This window comes from Trachurus japonicus, chromosome 21 (assembly GCF_045865225.1).
Source record: "Trachurus japonicus isolate A0001 chromosome 21, Traja_1.0".
Taxonomy (NCBI): domain Eukaryota; kingdom Metazoa; phylum Chordata; class Actinopteri; order Carangiformes; family Carangidae; genus Trachurus; species Trachurus japonicus.
The window spans coordinates 27,480,652-27,502,413 of NC_140927.1; the positions used below are offsets into that span (position 1 = coordinate 27,480,652).

The window sequence follows — 21,762 nt, forward strand, 5'->3', positions numbered from 1 at the left end:
GCTGCTGCTGCTGCTGCTGTTAATGCTGCTGCTGCTGCTGCTGCTGCTGCTGCTGCTGCTGCTGCTGCTGCTGCTGTTTATGAGTTAGACCCAGCATCAATATTGACTGTGGTCAGAGCAAATCCACCAAAACTAACAAACCAACCAACATGTAGGATCATATATCACCAGATCAATATGGTGACGAGCTCAAACCAGTCTGTTGAGTTATTGAGGATCTGGTTCAAATAAGGAATTAAGGATTGTAGTCATTTTCTTAAATACAAAGTTTCATGAGCATTTTGTGGTTCCAGCTGCTGAGTCGTGAGGTTTTGCCGTTTCCTTTGTCACATGATAGTAACTAGGGCCTGACTGATCAATCGTCATGATTTGATCCTATCAGATCAGTATCAGTTTATGTGTTGGCCGATAAAACCGATGTCTGTGCCTTTAAACCGTCTGGGTTTAATTTAAAAATGATGTCCTTGCATTTGTCTTCTGTTCAGTCAGTTTGTGCCTCTCTCATTATTACAATTTTATTTTTATGTTTATTTTATTGACATTTTCCAATAGTTTACTGCAGAGCTGCACCAAAGCCATTTTGAAAAATAAAGTTATTTATAGTTAAACAGTAAAATGTTGAGCCTCCAATGCAGATCTGTTACAAGTGTTTGGTCCATATTTGAAGAATCATTGTTGAAAAGTAAAGTAAAGTATCTGTGCGAGTCGTGGATTGTGTTTCCTGTTAGTTAAGGTTAAATGTTATTGTTAATTCTTTTGGGGCCACCGTATTTTTTGTTGACTGCTATTTTCTTTTCTGTTTTTCGTTGATCACTGTAATTATTTTGGTTTAAGTTCGTGCACATCATCAGGAGTTGATCTTCTTGTTTTTTTTTTGAATGAACAGTTTGATCTTTAGTTCAAAATCCCAGTGAGTTTCTTATGTGTAGCACATCGGACATCGGCCCAGTCTCAGCCTTAGTGAGGATGTTTGTGTCGAGGTCTGACGTCATCAAATCAGCCTCGAGTGTCTGACATTTGACGGAACAAATTGTTAATCAATTATATCAAGAAAATAATTAGATAATCAGATTAACGGATACTGAAAATGATAAAATAGAATTAGCTGCGGCCGTCTCCAAGGGAAAGTAAAGTGGGAAGTTTCTCAGAGTAATAAATCTGCATGTGGAGGTCCGGTTGAGTCAGTTCAGAGCCGCCAGCTTTATATACACAGCACCTTGTTTTGTGTGTTTGTTCTTCAGACAGGAGCCCAGTGTTTCCAGTGATGTAAGGGAAGCCATTTTTATTACTTTAGAGTCAACACACTGGCTCCAACTGATCTGACTTACATTGATTTAAATGTTGAAAACTATAACTTGACTGATACAAGTGACTGTCCAGGACAGAAAACAAGAAGATGTGTCCAGTTCAAACATCTGGATGTCTGACTGTGTATTTATGTTGTATGAGCTGTTTTCTGGACCAATATGGCAGCATCATCGCTCTCTTCCTCCATCCTTTCTCCTCCAGAGGGAAAACACACGAGCAACATAAGCCATTTTTTGTTATGATAAATTCATGTCAATAACATTTTGTCCAATTAAAGTGATTAATCCGTGTATACAGCGGATGTTTTTCCACAAAAACCGGTTTGATTTACAATAAAAACCAGAACCAGGGACAAAAAAAAGCAGCAAAAGCCTCACTTTTAGCACTGAAATGATAAATCGATGACCTGATTTGTCATTTTCTTTCCATCGGCAAATCAATTAACCAGGAAAATGGCTCCGGCAGTAAAACAGAGAGGACGTAAAAACCTCGGCCTCCTCAGTGATTGTTCTGCTCTACACACACACACACACACACACACACACACACAGAGAGACAAAGGGGATCAATAACAGATGAACAGAGCTCAATAACATGGTGAACAGGTTCCACTCACTCTCTCCCAGGATCCTTATCTGCTGCCTGACAGCTCAGCCGGCCCGCGGGGGAGCCATCACACACACACACACACACACACACACACACACACACACACACACACACACACACACACACACACACACACACCACGCTGGGGGTGGTGAGTAATTACTCAGGGTCAAGCATACTGCTGCTCTCCAAGGAAGCCCTATTAACTGCATGTGTGTGTGTTTGTGTGTTGACAACCTGACTCGGCCCCCGATTGGTCAAGCGTGGGCCGCTGGGGCACCTGGGTAACAAAGAAGGGAGCTCTTCCGATTGGTTGCAGCACAAACCCCTACGCACCCACCAACCCACCCTCTCCCCCGGGGGAACCAGAGGTGAAACATGCACACTCTGACTCGTCACTCCTCCGACTTCAGTGACAGAGATTTCCACTTAAAATACGAGTTTGAGCGCGGCCACGGTCAGAGTGGACTCCTCCAGAGTCTGGTCTGGGCTCGGCTCCACCAATTACATACGAGCGGGACGACCACGGCACTGACCCCGTCACATACATCACTATACGGGGGGATGACCCTGCAGCAGCAGCAGCAGCAGCAGCAGCCAACTGGAGAGAGGGACTGAACAGAACCAGGACTGATGTTATTTAAATCATCTCCAGCTCAGTTCAGGAACAAATCCCTGTTAAGTTTACACTAAAATCCTCCTTAGACCCTATCTATTAGGGTTGCACATCTCTCTGTGATAAACGATTCGATATGAATCTAGATACACAGATTACGATTCGATTCAAAAACGATATCCTTTTAATACAGACCGATTCGATCCGATTCGATACAGTGTAGGACGATTCGATTCTACGGTTAATATTTGTTGTAGGCTAGATATTTTATAAAATAAAGAATTCTATGAAAGTGACTATCTTACAGTAGTACTACAATATTTTTTTAAATATATCCCCAAGCATTGTTGCTTTAAAGCACTGGCAAAAAAAAGAAAGAAGAAAAAGAGAATAACAACAAAATCACATGTCAATGTATTTATTCTTTGACATGGACCAATATCTGTGAGAACGTTTTTGTAATTAGCCCTTTTCCACCGAGCTGGTTCCGGTGCTGGTTCAGAGCCAGTGCCTGCTCAGCACCAGTTCTTGGTTCAGCACCAACTCCTTGCTGGGTCAGAGCTAAGAACCGGTTCTTCCAGGGGCTGGCAGCGGAGTTACCTTAGCAACAAGACTGCTACGTATTACGTTTGTTTATCGATGAAGCTAACTATCTGAGCTACAGGCGGTGGCTAACAGCAGCTAACGCTCATATCAAAATATACGTCGAAACGTAGTTGCCGGTCGCGGCGATTACAGCGATGACGGCTGCTTTTTTTCAGCCGGGTTTAGAGTTATCGGTCATTAATAGCCTAGTCTGCTTCCACGTCGGGTCCAGTGTTCAACACCCGCAGGTCGGACCAGGTTGTCTACCTGTAGCAGGCAGCAGAGACAGGAGCAGCTCCTGGATGGGGAGTGTGCTAACAGCAGCAGCAAAGCTAACATCAGGACGTCATCTGTTAAACCCCCCGTCCCCTCCGTTATTGGACACAACATGAAACTACTCCAGTTAGCGAATCGTGTTGTAACAAAGATATTCGCAGGAAAAAAATTGTGGCCCGTTGATTGATATATGAGCTATTAAAAACACCGCTAACGGCTAAGCACTCTAGCCCATAGCGATAACCGGTTCATGACTCTACAACCGATTCATCTAGGAATTCATGGCTAATTTGTATCGATTCAGGAGGCTGCTACCGATACAGCCCAATCTCTCACTTGTTAAACCGAATATCCGGTCGCATCGGTTTATCGTTCACAACCCTACTATCTATCAAGCAATCCTGTTGCTCTACCTTTAAACCAGCATCCTTCGGAGGACTCAACCTATATGTGGTCTTTGGAGGAGGTGTGCCCAACGGCTGCGGCAGCTGTTCATCAATGGGACAGTCTGGCTTTCGAAGCATTTCCCAATCAACATCTTAACTTCAAACATTTGAAAGTGGCCGCGTTTTTACACTCCTCACATCACGTCCAGCAGAGCAGGGCTAACATAGCTACTGTACAGCTAATAATCAACAGCACACAAAGAATCTTGGGATACGGGAAGCTGCATCTGGACAAGCCTTTCGAACTGGGACGACATTGGGCTTCAAATGGTGAATGGTAAATGGACTTGCACTCATATAGCACTTTTCTAGTCACTCGGACCATTCAAAGCACTTTAAACTGTTTTCTGTCACATTCTCCACATTCATACATTAGAGGGCACGTGTGGGTTCAGTGTCTTGCCCAAGGACACTTCAACACATGTAGTGGAGGAGCCGGGAATCGAACTACTGACCTTCTGGTTAATGAAGGACCCGCTCTACCTCCTCTGAGGGAAGCAGCCGCCGAATGGAGGCACAGCTGTTGATGCTGCTGTGTCATGGCCGCTCCATAAAGTCATTGACTGGTTTTGGTGTGAGCAAGCAAAACTGGCTCAATAGAGAGTTTTCTGTTAATGGTGATACCATGAATACATGAACCAGTTCACTTAGGCCATTATAAAAACAAATACTTCCTCCCTCTGTTTTCAATAATAACATCGTACACACCAGTTTGTTTCCATAAAGATCTTTATCTACATGATCCCAGTTAAACATCTGTATCTAAGGTCTCACAGTAAACAAAGCTCACACACCTCGACGCATTTTCTGTTCCATACGGTGGAGTGTTTTCCCAAATCTCCACTTTGGTTGGAGTTTTTCAGAAATAAAAGTTTAAAACAACTAAGAACCATCAACTTTTTAACGTGGGAGTGTTTCCACATCTGCACTGCAGTGAAATCCTGTCAATCATCTTTTTACCTGTCACCAATCATCTTTAATGGCTGTTACATGGAGACACTGTTACATCTAATCACAGTGCAATCAATACAATGTAAATATAGGACTTTTAGCTGTGGCTTTACACTGCTGTGTGTCGTTGTTGTTGTTCTCTGACAAAAGGTTTTCTAGCAGTGCTCAGTGTGTCTGAGTTCACAGCTGTGATTGTTGGTTATATTAAAAAATCTTCTTGGAGAGAGTAAAATTAGATTCTACTGTTTCCATTTTTTTTCCATAGTCTAATGATCTGTGGTTTTTAACAGCTCTGGGCCGCCCTGTCAATCAGGATAAAAGCTTCCTGTCTCTGTCTGTATGACACACACACACACACACACACACACACACACACACACACACAGACACACACACAGAGACAAAGGCAAACACCTGCTCGCAGCAGTTAATAACATCAAGGTCTATTAGCTAGCACCACTAATCAGCTGGTAACACACACACTCACATACATGTCTGTGAAATGTCTTAGTGATCGATGAGAGTCAAAACGGATGCTCATTACACACACACACACACACACACACACACACACACACACACACACACACAAGCGCACACACACACACACACGGCCATATGGCTGCAGCTGCCCAAAGACTCGAAAGCTTTTAAGGAGGGAGGAGACAAAAGGAGGAGGAGGAGGAGGAGAGGAAATCCTTTCTTTGTATTTATCTATTTAACACTCTTTCTCTCTCTCTCTCTCTCTGTCCTTCTAGCTCTCTCTCCCTCGTCCCCCGGTGGGTAATAAGGTCTAATCCACTTAAGCTGCCTCTCTCTCTTTCTCTCTCTCTCTCTCTCTCTGTTCCTGTCCGTCACCCCAACATCCCAAATACACAATCACACACACACACACACACACACACTTCATTCTTCACACCCATCTGCCACTGCTCTTGACACTGGGTGTGTGAGGGAGAGACAAAAAGGAAGATGGAGGGAGGGAGGGAAGGATGTAGGATGGATGGATGGAGGGAGGGAGGGAGGGAGGGAGGGAGGGAGGGAATCCCTGCCTCTCACCTCAGCAGCATCTTATTGTTCCTGATGGAGGCAGGAGGGGTGAGTCTCTCTCTGCCTCTTCAATAATTGATGTGTGGCTCCTCCCTCCACGTTTCCTCACCATGACTCAGTACTGAGGTTTCATTTAAAGGAACAGGACGCTCCACTTAGTGTCCATAATAATTCTCCCTGTAAATCTAAAACATAAAATACACAAAGAAAGAAGTGATGATGAAAAACAAAACAAAAAAACAAGTTCAGCTTTGCTCCTATTGACACCCACCGTCTGTCTGTATCACCACCGGCGCCCGACACCGTTTAATCCATTACTGTCCACAACACACAGATGAGCCACACCTCTACACGTGTTCTTCCATTAACATGAATATAGTGGATGATGCCCCACACACACACACACACACACACACACACACCATCCTCCCCAACAAATGCACAATTTCCTCCTGTCTGAGTATTGATTGCTAAAATATACAATGCCCATCTGCTACAGGAAGTTAGAATATAATATACGTAATATAATATGTATTTCTATGATGCCTCTAGCTTTATAGTGAGTTTCAGTTCATCGTTATCCATTCAACACAAAACTTTACTGTTTTCTTTCACTCTCACAGCATCATTTGAAACCACATCAGGAGGTTGTTTTCAGCACAAAAACCACTGTACCACCTGTACACAACCTGCCCAGCATCAAACAGCAGAGAAAGAGTCCAGCTGGGGAACATGGTGGAGCTCAAAGCATCAAAACAAACAAAGAAAAAGGGTCAATAACAAACTGAAGGTATAAAAGACTGAAATATAATGTCCTATGAATGGACTTTAATGTACGAAATGAGCCACGTGTGATGATCTTATAAGCCATGATGTGGATTTAATATTTACATGGAGAACAAAGACACCTGGTTCTTTATCCGTCTATACACACGGTAACTATTGTGACATTTTCCCAGGGTGATGATGATGATGAGAAGGAGGACGAGTCCTGCATTTATCACTGCGTTCACTGATCTGCTGGATCTTCATCTCAATGAAAATAACAAGAAAGAGCAATGCATTTCCTCCACACTGTCAGACCATATTTTACCATCTTATTTGTCTTTTTCCAGACCAAATAACTACTATTATAGTTCTCTAGAAACCACTCCAGTGCTACTATAAATAAACTTTGGTCCAGGCTGTAACAGATTGGACGAAGCTGTGGATTCAGTGGATGAACCAGCTTCATTAACAGTTAACCGACAGATCATTCAAGACGGGGGATTAGCTCTGCACCAAAGCTGCTTTAAGAAAAAATTACATTTTAATAACAAGATATTCCCAGATGGTGCTGGTGCCGTCCCTGCTGTGCACTGCCTGCAGAACATGACGGTTCAATGTTGACTCCACGGCAAATGAAAAAGTGCAGCAGCCACAAAATCCAAGAAACAGGTCAAAGGAAAAACACCTTTCTGTGATAAAACACTTAAACTCTACACTTTTATAATTAATCAGTGGTCCTAGAAAAGGAATGAAGAGCTGTAGCCTATGTATGTAGAAATTTTAGAGGACTGAGCATCCACAGAGATAAAGGGCTTGCCGTCTTGTAACAGAACCAATTTCAGGTATAAGTCTGATAGAGTCTGCTCATTATTAATAGATGAGAGTTGAAACATAAGCTTAAGATGCTATTAACTTTACCTTTCTGCTGCAGACCAGACGTCCACTGTCAGAGCAGCTATTTATACATTTTGTTCTAGCTATACACAATGTTGGTATCAACAGCCGGTCAGTCAATTGTGATTCAGTTCAGATCAACAGTAAAAACCTCAAAAATAAACAACAGAAGCAACTCTTTTAGTAACGGTGGACACATCAACATTAATCCCTCGTAAACCAGACCGTCTCATTTCAGTACCTTTGCGCACTTTTGTAGATTTCGTAGTCCAGTCTGTAATCGATGCGACAATCTGTACGCAACACTGACTCGGTATCGGAAACTGACAAAACTAGACAACAAAACCAGGGTCAGCTGGTTAGCATGCTAACATCAGTAGAAGAAAAGACGTGATTGAAATAGAAGCAGAACTAGAGAGTAGTTATCCACCTCTGGAGTAGGGTGACCAGACGTCCCGGATTTTCGGGGACAGTCCCCGATTTGGCCGACCTGTCCCCGGTTAAAACTGTCCCCGGTTAAAACTGTCCCCGGTTAGAACTGTCCCCGGTTAAAACTGTCCCCGGTTAAAACTGTCCCCGAAAATGTCCCCGATTTGAATGGGGGAGAAAAAAAGTTGCGTATGGATGCAAACTTAAGTTATTATGGTTAAGCTGTAGGGTTAAACCAGTTTAACTAACGTGCTGACGTTACGTGCGCGGTAAATGGCTTGTGTCGACCGGCTGGTCTCTTTTTGCGCTGCGGCACATCCACGCCAGAACAGCTGAGCTCCTCTGCTCCTCTGCTCGTCTGTGCAGCTGCAGGTGAGTGACGGGGAGCCGGCTGGAGAGCAGGGCACCGTCCTTACAGGGTGAAGCACACGTTGCACGTTGCACTCAGAGTTTGTTATGACTTTTTTTTTTCACAAGGAGTGCACAGCATAAGTGTAAATCCTCTCATGTAACGCTTTGCTGGCTGCAGTCACGAGTGGAAGTGTGCACGTGCTGACAAGCTCCCATGAGTTGATTGACATAGCGGGAAAAAAAAACATAATAATAATAAGAATCAGAGTCAAATTAGAAGTTCTTGTTACCAGTTAACAGTTTGTGTCCAAACAAATATTATTTAGTTCCTAAAAATAATTTGGCTTTGTTGAGCATCTGTGTCTGCAATAGTGACTGTCTGGCAGAGTTGGCTAATAAAATAGGACTCTTTTATGTCAATGTGTGGCCTGTACCATGACCTGCCTTAGCAATGACCATTACTGAGTCAGAATAAACTAACTACACTGTAAGAGACAATATTTGTATTATATTTACTGTATTAGGCTGCACTGCGTCATTTTGTAACATTTTTGGTTAATGAACAAAATGTGCCATGGCTCAAAAAAGGTTTAAAAACACTGAGCTAAGAATCCACCCAGGAGTGTGAAAGTGTTTGTTTGTGGCAGAAGCCTCACTGGCTTCTGTTTTGTTGTTGTTGTTTTTGTCCTGGTTGTTTTTCTGGTTCTGATTGTTACAGCTCTAATGTTAAATGCTGGAGACATGATAGAATAAACAGCTCCTGCAGCCTGAACAGAGGTGGCTATTCTCTAATTATAATACAGTAGCATTTGATGATGTTGTTTATTGCCGATGCTGTTGAACTGGTAGCCAGAAGTGGCTGAGAGGTTGGAAGGCTTAAGGGTAACTTCTTATTGGCTACTCATTTGCTTTGCCAAAATACATTAACATGCAATTGCCCCTGTTATTCATTTCATAACGATAACATTTGAATTTTGACCACCGCGCTGAAAATGTCCCCGATTTTCATTTCGGAAATCTGGTCACCTTACTCTGGAGACAAGTCTTGATGAATAAAGGAAAGAAGTGTCATGGTGAACTTAAAGTAGCTGTTAATGTTAGCTATGTATAAAGAGAGCTGATTTAAAATAGCCTATCAGATGTTTAAAAAACACTACTGCTTATTTTATTTAGCTTTTGTGACCAAAAACATGGTCACACCACACTTTGTAGCTTGTCTTTCATTTGCTAGCATGGCTACACTAGCAAGACACATCAAAAACTTCCGTTGTGTTAGTGGAGTTGCACTATGGGTAATGTAGGAACCATCTTGTCTGCACATGTAAGACAACAAAGCTAATTCATCTGATTAGTGTTTGTTGTTCTTGTCTTTAAGTGGTTTAGCATTTTGCTGCTAGCTGATGCTAACACTGTCTAACACCATATTGTCAACATTATGACAAGACAAATATTCACAGGCATTTTTAATCACCATTTTGGCCCAAAAGTAGGACAACTCTGATTACAGAACCTCCGATTTCCAGCTCTGTTACTGTAAAACTCCTGCTGGGAAAGTTTCTCTAAGCTATAATTAATCCAAAGAGAAATTAAGTTATATTTAATAATTGAAACATAAAATGCGGTACTGCATAAAACCCACAGTTTGTGTATCTTGCCTATCAGTCACAGTCACGCTGTTGTAAGCAGTCAAAACCATTTTCCTTAACAGTGAGGATGTTTCAGTCTTTTTGAAGTGAGCAGCTGTGGCTCTTGGTGTTTTCAGAGATTTCCATGTGGTGACTCTATGTGAATATGAATTTAGTTTCAGGCCCCTTGAATGCATTTCCTCCGTGGCAGCAAAATGCATCACACGTTGTCCTACAGGTTAAAGTGGGTGAACAAAGACTCCTTCATGGCCGACTGACTCTGAAAGACCCACTTTAAATAGACTTAGAAAACACTCTCCGGCCTCAACAAACAACACTTAATTCACACTCTATAGACTTTGTGTTTTATGACACATCGCCCACTTTTTTCAAACCCAATATCCAGAGGAAATGATTATCTTATAGCTATTCAGTAATAGCACATGGCTATGCACATGGCTCTTGATATTTCAGTACTGACACTTAAGGCCTATTTCCTTCTGGCACAAGGAACATTTTCTGTATTAATTCATTTTTACAATGTGTTTGGTCAAGATCTTATCAATGAAATCTCATGTGTGTCTGATTTGTAATGGCTATAATTGATTTCTTTGGATGCGTGCAGGTGTTCACAAGTGTTTTCAGTAAGAACTTCAAAGACCAAACCTTATTGGCAGAGTTAAGCTTGTGCTCCAACATGCACGGTCTCTGATGATGTTCACTGAACTGACTCTAGTCAAATATGTTCATATGTATTCATGGCTGCACATGACCAGAGGTATCAGTGCAAGTGCAAGACAAGTATTAGTTCAAGACAGTTTTAGCGACAGTGTGAGCCCATTAAAGCTTTATTTAAACAACATTAGTTTTAATCCCACTGTATAAACGTAGTAATTTATTTTAATGACAAAATCTGATGAGACGTGAAGCCGTACGAACGACAGCGCAGGAACATGATGGGAGAGACAAAACAAAGACCAAAAAGGGGAAACACCAACACAACTCATCCAGCGTCCTCTCCTCCTCTGTCTTAGAGTTTAACTGCTTCTATTGCAGGTTAATCTGGCGCTAAGCCTGCAGGAAGTTGTGTGTGTGTGTGTGTGTGTGTGTGCGTGTGTGGCGGAGTGAATGAATGGATTACTGGTCATTCATCCATGTAATGTCTCTGTTCACAGACCACTCAAACACAAGCAGGCGCACACACACACACACACACACTGTACGTTTCCACTTTCTCATGCGTCCTGCTGAAGACACTCACACACACGCTCACACACACTGAGATAACATCTGTAATGTAAAGCAGACCTAATAATTGATTTAATTCTCTCCTTTAAAGGAAGAACATGTGACGGCAGAAAGGAGGTCAGTTATGCACAGTTATGTTCTCAGGGTGAGTTGAGGTTCCTGCTCAGACTTTGGTTCAGTCCGGTTTGTTTTTGGGGTGAATCGAGGTCTTGACTCGGAGAAATTAGATCTACCCTTAAGGTGGAAAAAAGTTGTACTATAGGGAGAGGATCTAAGGCGCTCTGTCTGCCACAACAACAACAACTGCGTGTCGCAAACTGTGCAGGATGGATCTACAAAAAAAGAAATCCTGGTTCCCAATCTGTGTCAGGCTGTACAGTGTCGATCTGAGGCACGTCACATTGTGCGGGGAATGGGCTGCTGAGCTCAAACACACGGTGTAAAATACCAAAAAAAGACAGAAGCTCCATGACAGCGAAGGTAAGGGACATCATGAGCTTGTGTCGTGGTGCATCTCTGCTGCGCTTTTGGTTTTTGAAATGCAAAATCTTTATTCAAAAATATAACACACTATGAAACTAGGGGAGAATTCCATGTTGGAGAATCTGAATCTGCATTACAGACAGTGACTATGTTCACATGCACAGCAATACTCTTACACTATTAACCTGAATAAGACACTGCCATGTAAACAGCAGTTTCTGATCATTTAAATCAGACTATGATATTAAAAGCGAACAATAATCATATCAAGACACGTCATGTGACTATTCTTACGTTTTAACAGACAGTTTACAACCTGGGTTATAGCTGGTAAACTAGCCTGTGTAATCTAATAGAAACATGTCTTCAAAGAAGAAAATGAGCCTTGTGACATGTGAAAGAATGTCTCCTCAGTCTTCATACGTGAACTCTTTTCCTACTTTAATCAAAACTCTCTGGGAAGTTTTGAAAACAATGCAACACAACACTAGTGGTCATTTTCTTTTTTTCTTTTTGCAAACATAGGATGGGACGGAAATATGCTGATTGCATGTAAACAATGTATCCAGAATATGGACCTTAATTGGGACATGGGTCCAACAAGACGTAAACAACCAAAACAACTAAAGAGCTTGTTCTTTTTTTAACCGCTCCCATACGACCCATGTGGGTGTTTCCTGAAATACCACACCCACAGTGTCACATGTAAGGGGTCCCTGTTTGACACGGTTACTGTAATAAACTGCACCGGTGCATCAATCGTAGTAACTACAATAGTCAGATGTCAGATGTGTCCTCTAAAAAGACTTTCTAACTCATAATAAGCTGTGGATGGAGTTCAGGTCTCCTTTGGTCTCCAAAAATTGCAAAGAAACGTCCACTAACAGTCAATCTCTAGTTTGATTGACACATCTTCACGAGCTTTGTGGATAAAACAACCAAAGAGTTGATCACATTTCTCTCCAAACTCTGAACTTGTGCCTCAAACAGCCTAACATCACACAATGTTGTCAAAGCAAAGTCAGTAGTGGATCTCAGGACCACAGGGATTTTCAGCCGTTATCAATACACAACCTAAAGACGAAGCAGTGACCCAGCAGATTGTTACCTGCAGTGAAACGGGATCAGACATCACTATACTGTATTCTCCTCGTCATGTTCATATTCCATCTGTCCAGTCATTCAGCGCTGACTCAGGGTCTGTGCATCGTGTTACTTTACATAGACTGATCCCAACAACCTCCAGACGTTGGCAGAGTGAAGACAAACTGACGCATTAACTTTGTGTGTCTTTGTAATTATTAGATTGTCTGGAGAAGGTTTCACATGAAGCAGCATAGGCCTATTTCACCACTTCCGGGTTTAGGTACTTCCGGTTTCCGTTACAGGGTAAAACTACTTCCGGTCGCGGAAGCGCAATGGCTGAATCCAAAAATAAAAGCTTCTGCTGCACCTCAGTGTACAAATTCTAGACAAAAACAGCCATACTTGCATTTCCATGAGTTTCCGAAAGAAAGACCTGAGAAAGAAGTGGGTTTTGGCTACTGCTAAAAAAAAAACAAACAGCATAGACCAGCATCATTTCCATGCTGGTTTTTCTAGCAGGGTAGGCTATACGAAGAGATGATGGAAAAGACTTTGTTTAGCTTGCTTTTAAACGGCAAAATATTAAAACTAAACCGTACACTGGTTTACAACCGTTACTGAATTACTGTATATCAATGTCAGTTCTTCAACAAAATCTTCTTGCTTCAAGGTTTTATTTGTCACTGTCCAAATGGAAGATTAGCGGCTAATCATTAGCCTACTGTAATAATGCCATACATAAAACATATTAAGCAGCAATATGTATTTAATCATCAAAGATGTTCACTCAAACCCACATTATTTGAAACAACCTTCAAACCACACACAGCCAGTACCACTACTAAGCATAAAGTCCGTTAGCTTAATGCTAACTAAGCATAACGTCCGTTAGCTTAATGCTAACTAAGCATAACGTCCGCTAGCTTAATGCTAACGACGGGCTAACAAATTAGCATCGCTATCGCCGTTCAGCAGCAACTGACAGTGATAGCAGTGAAGCTGCTAAAAGTCTTAATATTATTTAATGCGAGAACATCGCCGTTAAATCCGCAGCCTGTTGTCAGTTTATCCAGATATTTCCTGTTAGGAAATGTGCTTGTTTTGGGAGAAATGCAAAGGGAGCAGCGACCGGGGGCTAGTAGGCAGCGACCGGGGGCTAGTAGGCAGCGACCGGGGGCTAGCAGGCAGCGACCGGGGGCTAGCAGGCAGCGACCGGGGGCTAGCAGGCAGCGACCGGGGGCTAGTAGGCAGCGACCGGGGGCTAGCAGGCAGCGACCGGGGGCTAGCAGGCAGCGACCGGGGGCTAGCAGGCAGCGACCGGGGGCTAGCAGGCAGCGAGCGGGGGCTAGTAGCAGATGCTCGTAGCTACATCCAGGTAACTTTATCCACAGGTTTTAGAGGTTTACCGCTGACTGGTTAAACTTTTTTAGGAGATTAATGTTAGTCTCACTGATGAAATCTTCTGTGGCGGTCGTATTAGTTTGTTTGAATGAAAAGTGTCGCCACTCTGTCAGTCGCTCTAGCTGCAGCTGACCGGACCGGATGTAGATTTACCCTGTGTGACGTCACTTCAGAATCTGGTGAAATAGGCCTATTAAGGAGGAGCTCTGTGCTGCTGCTGCTGCTTTTATCACTTCAAGTGATGCTGATGACCTCATCCTTCAGCCTCATGACGCCTCTTGGTGTGAGGAAGACGGTCTTAATCTCCCAGCATGCCTGTGGGCGAGGAGCCGCGGCGCTTCCTCCCGTGTCACGACACGACACAAACAACCGACAAACCAAACAACTTCTCCTCCTCGTTTTTTGTCCTTTTTATCCTAATAAAATAAAGAAAACTGTGATATGATCGTCTCGGTAGCTTAGCAACAGCAGCAGCTATTGACAGACAGCTGGCGTCGGCTGTCTGATAAACACTCAAGACGCTCTGATTGCATATGTGTGTGTGTGTGTGTGTGTGTGTGTGTGTGTGTGTGTGTGTGTGTGTGTAGGTATGAATGCATGTCACTTCCTGTTTCCGTCTGATAATTTGGGATCCTATTTATACCCAGCTGATTAGCATAACACTGAGCAGCCACGCCGCCTGCACTTTCCTGTGTGTCTGTGTGTGTGTGTTTTAAAGGAATAGTTCACCAAAACATGAAAGATGCACTTTGAGGAATAAAAAACTACTCCAGAGTATTCATCAGCATGAACGTGAGTCACTAATCACTGAAATTCATTTTTTGGTGAACTATTCCTTTAAGCCTGACAGATTATGAATACTATACATTCAAGTCCTGGGAGTCTGATTTCATTTTGATGTTTTTCACTTCCACTGTCGTATAAATACAAAATTCAAGCAGATCAACTTAAGTTACACACAAATAAATAAAAGAAAACACAAGTCAGATAAACTGAACTTTTTAAAGGGACAGTATGTAACTTATTAGGCTTTTTATTAGCAAAAATCAAATATTGCTTTCAGAAATACATATTTACTGAAGTCTAATCACAACCGCACACCAATGAAAGCTGTCTCGTAGCTCAGAATAAGTTGTTTACAAATACATACACCGCCATCTTTGAATACGGTACGCGAAAGTGGACAAATTAGGCTCAAACGCACTATTGATCGTCTGTGATTAAGCTTGTGCCCCCGGAGGATGATCGACGTAGTTGTTTTTGTGAGTAACTGGCACATCCTGTAAGTCCTCCTGTGTAACTTTTTGCTGTGAAATATGACTGAAGGCACGAGTAATGATAAAAAAACAAAACGATAGTAATTGGTCAGAGAGATATTGTTAGCAGTTAGCGGCTAGTTTGCGAACGTGTTTGTCCTCGGCGGCCACCGTCACTTTGCCGATGGGAGGGGTGAGCGAGTGAGCGCTGCGATCTAGAATCTGAACGCTAGATGTCACGGTTTAGTCCCAGTAGCCTACTACACACTGAGGCTTTAAGTTTCTATCTAAACTGTGTCGAAGCTGATGAGCTGAGGATCCTGAACTGGATGTTCCCTTCTGTTTTAACTGATTTGGGTTTTTTTTACTTCCAAGGCCGGAGCTGACACCTTATTGCATGTGTGTGTGTGTGTGTGTGTGTGTGTGTGTGTGTGTGTGTGTGTGTGAGCACAGGAAGCCGTCATAAAAAAAGATCAATGGCTGAGCTGTGAGCGCAAAATGATTTAATAATCTCTCTCTCTCTCTGCAGAGCTCACGGTCCGACACTGTGTCCCGTTCACCGGCTCAACCTCGTCTAACATTTTTCCTAATTTTCCTCGTCTTTCCTGTTTGTTTGGTTTGTTTTCTTACTGTAAATCAAAGAAGAGGGAAGAGCGCGCACACTCAAAAGAAGAAAAAAAGTCGGCTAACAAACAATTTAGAAAGAGAGTGAGTTGTCTGTACCAGTGAGGCATTGAAGATATCAGAAGGACACAGAGTGTTGCTGGCTTCTTGTTTCCTTACTGTCAAAACCTGATGTTGTAAAGAATAGCATCTGGAATGATAACAAACCTGATTAAACCTCTTGATGCGATCGGTAACTGATCGATCGATACAGGCTAATCAGAAACCAGCAGGAGGCTCAGACGTGCATCGTCTCTCATCACCGACAGGATGAAGTTCAGCTTCATAAAACAGCAGCGTGAGGAAGAAGCTGTCACAGCAGACAAGGTATTGATTCATATGATGTCAGAGCCCCTGCAGAGTGATTGATGATCGGCTCATTAATCGATCGGTATCAGTATTGGCAGATGTTCAGGAATATGAAACTGGTTTTTAGAGATGAAGCAGAGGGGACGGAGCCATCTTTAATTTCCTCTGAGCTCAGAGAGGGAGAGACCTCCGTCTGCTCTTCACACACTCTGCTGCATTTTAATGTGCACAACACACACACACACACACACACACACACACACACACACACACACACACACACACATACAGAGAGTTTTAGTTCTCACTATATTTCTCTCATGTGTTTGGATCATTGTTTCAAAACAAAGTCCTGCTCCTCAGGGACGACTACAAAGCAAACAGCTCTGATAGAAGCTCCACACGCCGCCTGAGCTGCTGGGGAGAAGTGTAATGATCCTGATACTGACTCACACACACACACACACACACACACACACACACACTCGGCTCAGGTCGTCTGTTGTTCACACTCTGAGTCTGTATCGAAATGTTCAACACTCACACACTCAAGTCTGGAGAACAGCCGCCTCCTGAACCTCCAGCATCAAACACCATCACCAACTTCTTCTACTTCTTCTATCATGTCACTAGAAGTATCTGGATGTTTTATTATCACATGACACTGTATCGACTCTTTGAAGCGCTGTGACCATATTTTATCAATAGTTTCCATGGGGACAGTGGTTGTGTGTTGTATTTGAGCCTCTGATCGATACTCATGTCTGACACTGTAGGAACTCAATGTTAAATACTAATTATGGGCTACAGGTGCAACTACTCTGAGTCTGGCAGCTTTAAAAATAAACTGTAACTGTTTGTGCATATAACATTGTGATTATGTTGTGTTTTGACATTTATCTATAAATAGACCTTGGAAAAAAACTAAAATTGCATTACATAGCCAATACACTGTCCTGCTGATGAAGTGGAGCCAGTTTTTCTAACAGTAGTTTTGCATTGGGTTGTTTACATTTAGCAATAAGGCAGCAATGAAGTCATTATCTGATCAGTTAGACAACTATTGTCACAATAAATGAACTTTTTGACTTGATACAGTTGCAAATTGAACCCTTTCACCCATTTGTTTCACACTTACTGTGCAGTGCACCTACAACCTGGACCACTCTGCAAAATCATCTGAAACTTACCTCACTTTTATCAATAGGACAATTTAAAACCATAACTACATCTCATCTTATTTTACCTATAACTGCTCCTGCTTTTAACTACACTTACGTATGTTTCAATTTATCCATGTCACCTTTAACTTCCGGTATTCTGTTATGCTTATGTATGTTTCAAATGTTTTGTGTTCTGTCCTTATACGTTTTGTGTTTCGTCTCGGTCATATTGTAAATGTCTCTGAGTTTAAATAAAGGTTATGAATGAATTTGTTTTATCGAGGGGCTGGAGCCAATCACAGCTGAGGTCACCGGCCCATCACAGAGACAAACACACTCACATGAACACACCTACAGGCGTTTTAGAGCTGATCTAGGGCCAGTCAACCTGATGTGATGCACCACCTCTAACGCTTGTAACATGAGTATTTTTGGATTCTTCCCTATCAGCCGAACAAAAACAGACATTTTTGGACACCGTGTTGGGAGATTTTCATTCACTAATGTCTGGTTACATGGCTCTAAAAGACTACACTACCCATGATCCTCTGTGGCTTTTTACTATGGAGATATGAACTCAGATTTCTAGCTTGGTTTGACAGTCTGATGCAGCCGAGTCCAAACCACTGAAATCATCCTGCAGCTTCAGGTTGTTTCTATAACGTCACGTCTGACTACAGTCGTTTTCAGTGAATCAGACCTTTTTTTAGTTTTTTTGTCTCATTGTTTGTTCTGGTGAGTCAACGGGAGGATTTCCACGTCCATCTGTTGGACCGGGTCCAGCTGACAGACAGACAAGCAGCTCACGTTATGGGAAAGAGGAAGAGGAGAAGATCACACGTGGAGAGAGAGAGAGAGAGGGAGAGAGAAAGAGAAGGAGGAGAGAGAGAGAAGGAGAGGGGGCATTTATAGGGTGCGTTTGATTTAATAAACCACCTTGGCAGGATTGTTCATAATAAAGTTATTCAACTGAATTACACCGACAGGCAGAGAGAGAGAGTCAGGGTGTGTCAACTCACTGCTGCATACTGTGTGTGTATGCGTGTGTGTGTGTGTGTGTGTGTGTGTGTGTGTGGTCTATACAATATGTCACCAATATGTCACCACTCTGCTAAACTGATAAAACTCATTTTATCTTTGCTGTCATTTCTCTCCCTCTCTCTCTCTCTCTCAATTCAATTCATTTCCAATTTGCTCTATTGGCATGAATGAATGTTGCGAGAACTAACAAAGCATCAAGAATCAATGAAACAAAACAAATACAACTCACAGAATCAAATATATACAAATAAAAGAAAAAGAAAATAGTATATATACATTTATACTGTATACCCTCTCTTTCTCTCTCACATACACACACACACAAATCCATAACACTAACAAACTATATGACTGTGTTTTTAGTCTCATTTCCATTATTGATCACTGATTAGCAGAGACACACAGATGTCACTATAAAACCCAGCGTTACGTCACACACTTGAAGTCACATATGATTAATCACGTTAATAAAACTAATCAATAACTGATTCAGTTTCCTCTTCAGTTACAACTTCCAATTTACATTATATATCGATCAGCCGATTGATCGATCACTTATTGCTTCCAAACAACAAAGAAAAGCAGACAAACATCACATTTATGAAGCTGATGGATGATCAATGACTCATATTTATCATCAGTGTATCTGCCGGTTTATGTGCTGCTGCCTCGTCTCAACAGCTGGAAAAAACAACCAGGAAGTGACTCCAGATGTTCTGCTCAGAGGAACATCTGCAGCTCCAGGAGCCGATCGATGATCAATGATGATGAAAAGAATTGACAGTTGCAGTTTAGCCATTAGGCTCTGGAGGGAGGCACACACACACACACACACACACACACACACACACACACACACAAACACACACACATACAAACACACACACCCTCCATCATTAGGCTACAACAACCAAGCACAACAACAACAACAACACTTCCTTTCACCTTCTGACCATGTTGGACCCCTTCAGTCTAATTGATCAGTGTGTTCTTTCAACACACACACACACACACACACACACACACACACACACACACACACACACACACACACAGACACACACAGACACAACCACACACATGCAACACAACACAACACAACACAATACAAAGCCCTATCACACACACACCGTCATTTAGCAGCCTTTTGACCAGAGATCTGCTTCCTCCTCCTTCCTTTGTAAGACACCAACCATCAGCATCACACACACACACACACACACACAGTAGCCCTGTTAAAGCCTGTAAACCCTCACACACACACACACACACACACACACACACACACACACACACACACACACACACACACACACACACACACACACACACACAGCTCCTTGACTCTCTCGTCTCCACATTTCCATTTCCACTCATTTTCTGCGGCTCCATGTTCACTCTGCTGTGTAGCTACAGTGTGTGTGTCTGTTTAAATATATAAATGTGTGTTTGCCCGTGTGTGTGTGTAGGCTATGTGTGTGTGTGTGTGTGTGTGTGTGTGTGTGTGTGTGTGTGTGTGTGTGTGTGTGTGTGTGTGTGTGTGTGTGTGTGTGTGTGTATGTGTGTGTGTTGAGTCGCGGAGCTCTGGTGACATGCAGCACCGCTCTGCTGCCTTTGTGTGTGTGTCTGTGTTGTGTTGTGTTGTGTTCTCTCTCCTACCTGTTTTGTAGAAGGCATCAGAGTCGGAGTCGCTCGGCGCCTCCTCGGCTGCTTCTGCAGGATTCATCCCGGGTCCGCTGCGCTACGGTCCACCCACCCACACACACACACACACACACCGACACACACCGACACACACACACACACTGCGATAGAAAATATCCTATATATATAAGAAAAAAAAAAGAAGGAGAAAAAGCCCTCTCCGCTCCGGAAAATCCTCTCCTCGCGTCTTCTCCTCCTCCTCCTCACTCCTTACATGTTCTCTCTTTCCCTCCCTCTCCCTCCATCCCTTTCTTTCTCTCTGTCTGTCGCCCTCTCTGTCTCTCGGTTTGTGTGGTTGTTTCGGGGCTGGCTTCGTTTCTCTCTATTGTTCCCGGTCCAACCTCCCTCTGCTGCTGCTGCTGTCCGCCAGGGTCTCTCTACCTCCCTCCCTCTCCCTCCCTTTCCCCCCTCCCCTCCTCTCCTCTCCCCTCCTCTCCCCTCCCTCTCTCTCTCTCTCTCTCGCCCGCGCTCTCTCTCTCTCTCTCTCTCTCTCCCAATTCAATTCATTGACCTTTATTAGTAAGAATTGATGTGTGTGTCAAAGCAAATAAAATGACTGCCCATCAGAAACAAACACTTTGTTGTTATTATTATATCATCATCATCATCTTTATTGTTATTATTATTATTATTATACTTATTAAAGTAAGTACATTTCAATAACGATTTATTTACGTATAAAAAAAAAACAGAAAGAAAGTTTCATTTGGACAATTTTGACCTGAAGGTGGCGCTGCAGGAACAGCCCTGACTAGTTCATCCACTGAGGAGCATGAATGTGTGTAATAGTGTCTGGACTCTGGACCGTCTGAAACTAATACTGTATCGCTATTAACTGTATATCACAGTATATTCACTGATATGGTAGCTATTGTACAATATAGAGGGATTTTAAGAACACATATTGTGCAAAGCTGCTGTAGAAAGCCTGTGAATATTTTCATTTGTCCAAGTCATCGTTATCCCCAAAGAAATTTAAATCCTGGTCAGATGCTACATGAACTGATGAAGCCTCTTGGATGAGAGGTGAAATGTCTTCCTAGACAAATAACCAAGTCCAGTTGCTTTTGATTTAAATTTCTTTGCAGTAGAAAGACAAAGCAAAACCTTTTTTTTGTCTGCACATTGTGTTTTGTGTTGTCTCTTGTCTCTTCTGTCTTTTCTGTGCATCCCTGTCGTCTACCTAAAGTTTTCAGAGAAGCAAACCTGTAACATTAATCTACAATCCACAAATATTTACTCCACAATAGATCATCCAGTGAAACTGAAAGTGAGCAAAAAGCAGCAAGAAATTAAAATAATCTACTGTTCATCAACTTCCTTGTCTTTATGTGGTCAGCCTGAAGGTCATAGTTCAAACTCTGTATAAACAGGGCGACCTGTTGTAGAGGTCACTGAGGACAAAACTCTCACTCAACACTTTGACAAAAGTCAGTTTTTTGTTTTTTTTCTGCACCAGGCAATGATACAGAACATTAAACCTTATGTAAGACAGAGTCA

The 21,762-nt window shown here is 42.5% G+C and overlaps 1 protein-coding gene across 1 annotated transcript in view; it reads right to left on the reverse strand.

The window, feature by feature from the left end:
- The window catches only part of kalrna (kalirin RhoGEF kinase a), a 205,466-nt gene extending 185,182 nt beyond the window's left edge, over nucleotides 1-20,284 (reverse strand). Inside the window, exon 1 of the mRNA XM_085766061.1 lies at nucleotides 20,218-20,284. Within this exon, the coding sequence (XP_085622187.1) occupies nucleotides 20,218-20,284 (67 nt within the window). The remainder of the gene's footprint in view (nucleotides 1-20,217) is intronic.
- Nucleotides 20,285-21,762: the final 1,478 nt, after the last annotated feature.